The sequence below is a fragment of the Equus caballus genome, chromosome 27 (genome assembly GCF_041296265.1).
Source record: "Equus caballus isolate H_3958 breed thoroughbred chromosome 27, TB-T2T, whole genome shotgun sequence".
In the NCBI taxonomy this organism is placed as follows: domain Eukaryota; kingdom Metazoa; phylum Chordata; class Mammalia; order Perissodactyla; family Equidae; genus Equus; species Equus caballus.
In genome coordinates, this window is record NC_091710.1 from 16,394,414 (window position 1) to 16,396,602 (window position 2,189).

The 2,189-nt window shown below is 40.1% G+C and overlaps 1 protein-coding gene across 1 annotated transcript; it reads left to right on the forward strand.

The window, feature by feature from the left end:
• The first annotated feature begins 258 nt into the window (after positions 1-258).
• Positions 259-1,230, forward strand: LOC138920985 (olfactory receptor 11L1-like). The gene has a single exon (XM_070252761.1). It carries the CDS (start codon positions 259-261, stop codon positions 1,228-1,230), a length of 972 nt encoding a protein of 323 aa, XP_070108862.1.
• Positions 1,231-2,189: the final 959 nt, after the last annotated feature.

Genomic DNA, 2,189 nt, shown 5'->3' on the forward strand with positions numbered 1-2,189 from the left:
CCAGGTTTCAGAGAACCCTACAAATGGAATTTGCAGAGATTCATTCCAAGATCTAATATTGACATTCAGCTTGTGATATTAAAATGTATTTTTATAAAAGTTAGATGAAATTATGCATTTGTTCTTACAAAATGCTGTACATAAAAATTCAAACTACTTAAAAAAGTTTATTTCTGAAGTTCCAAATATCAATTGTTACAAATATTTTTATGCCTTGTTTATACTGCTTTTCCAAAATGTTTCTCCTCTCCACAGGAAATGGAGCCCCAAAATATATCCACTGTCACTGAGTTTCAGCTGCTAGGATTCCAGGACCTTCTTGAGTGGCAGACCCTCCTTTTTTCCATTTTCTTGTTCATCTACTTCCTCACAGTAACAGTGAATGTTGTCATTATTGTAGTGGTGGGCCAGGACCAGCGACTGCACTCACCTACGTACATGGTCCTCAAACACCTCTCATTTCTGGAGATCTGGTATACATCCACCATTGTGCCCCTTCTCCTATCCAACCTGCTTTCCCGGGGCCAGTCCATCTCTTTCCCTGCCTATATGGCCCAGCTCTACTTTTTTGTGTTCTTTGGGGCTACTGAGTGCTTTCTTCTGGCCATGATGGCCTATGACCGATATCTGGCCATCTGCAGCCCACTACACTACACTTTCCTGATGAGTCCTGAGATGTGCAGCAAGTTGGTGGCAACCTCCTGGTTGCCAGGGTTCAGCACAGGATTTTTGCCCTCCCTGATGATTTCCAAGTTGGATTTCTGTGGGCCCAATCAGATCAATCATTTCTTCTGTGACCTCCCTCCCCTCATGGAGCTCTCATGTTCCAGAATTTATATCACAGAGATGGTCATCTTTATCCTTTCAATTGCTGTGCTGTGCATTTGCTTTTTTCTTACACTTGTGTCTTATGTTTTCATTGTGTCCTCCCTATTGAGAATTCCTTCAGCCTCTGGCCGGATGAAGACTTTTGCCACATGTGGCTCCCATCTGCTTGTTGTCACTATCTACTATGGATCCATGATCTCCATGTATGTTTTCCCCAATACCCATCTGTCACCTGAAATCAACAAGATCATTTCTGTCTTCTACACCGTGGTCACCCCATTGCTAAACCCTGTTATCTACAGCTTGAGGAACAAAGACTTCAAAGTGGCCGTTAAAAAAGTTGTGGCAAGTAAATGTGGCATCTGTGGAGTAAGAATGAAGGAAATTTTATTTATTAGTTAAGGAATATCACTACAGGATATCCAGTGGATTAAGTTCAGGGATAAGTGAATAGCCAGTTCAGAGCCTTCAGAACTAAACGCCATCATCAGCATTATGTCAAATTCCACAAGCCGTAATGAAATAGCTTCTTCATGACCCCTTTCGAACAACTAGTCAGAAGATAAATTGGCCCTGTGAAACTATTTTGGGGGTAATTTTGCCTTTATAAGCTTTCTTTCATCTTCTGACTTCAATCTGATTTTATAATTCCATTGCATGATGATGACACATACATTCCTTTCAGATTCTGCAATATGATTAATCTTGTGTTCATAAATCCTAAGTACAGAAATTTATACACTTTTGAAATACTGTTAGGACACTGGCCTTGTAGACTCAGCATCGTGTGCTATTGGTTCTTGTTAAATATCTGCAGAATGAATGAATTATAAAAGAAAAGAAATGATATGTGAATTGCATGTTGACTTAAATTATCTGCTAATGACAAGAAAGAACAAAGAAGGATTTTTGAGACACCAAAGATTTATCCATAATAACTTAGAACTTTAATATTTTTTAACAGAATTTTAGGAGAAGAAGGAAGGGCCACAGGTTGGGGGGAAGGATGAGTGGAAAAGGATGGAGTGGGAGAGGGAGAAGGAGAAAGACAAAGAAACAGAAAGAAAGTCAGAGAGACAGATAAAAATGAAAAAGAAATAAAGAAACAGGGACAGAGAAGGAAGGAAGGGAAGAGATCAGGGGAAATGGGAATGGAAGGGAAAAGATGGCAAGAGAGGAAGGAAGGAGGGGAAATAGGAAGGAAGGAAGGAAGGGGAGAGTAGGGAAGGGAAGGGAAAGGAACAAAAAGAAAAGGGAGGGAACGAAAAACACAAAGTGTTATACGCTATCGTGAGCCCTGGGTGTCAAAGACCATACATTAATAGGCTTAAATCACTCTCAAATATTCTTTTGTTCAGCCA

Excerpts from the sequence above, each read along its gene's own strand:
- LOC138920985 (XM_070252761.1), top strand. The coding sequence starts at position 259 with ATGGAGCCCCAAAATATATCCACTGTCACTGAGTTTCAGCTGCTAGGA.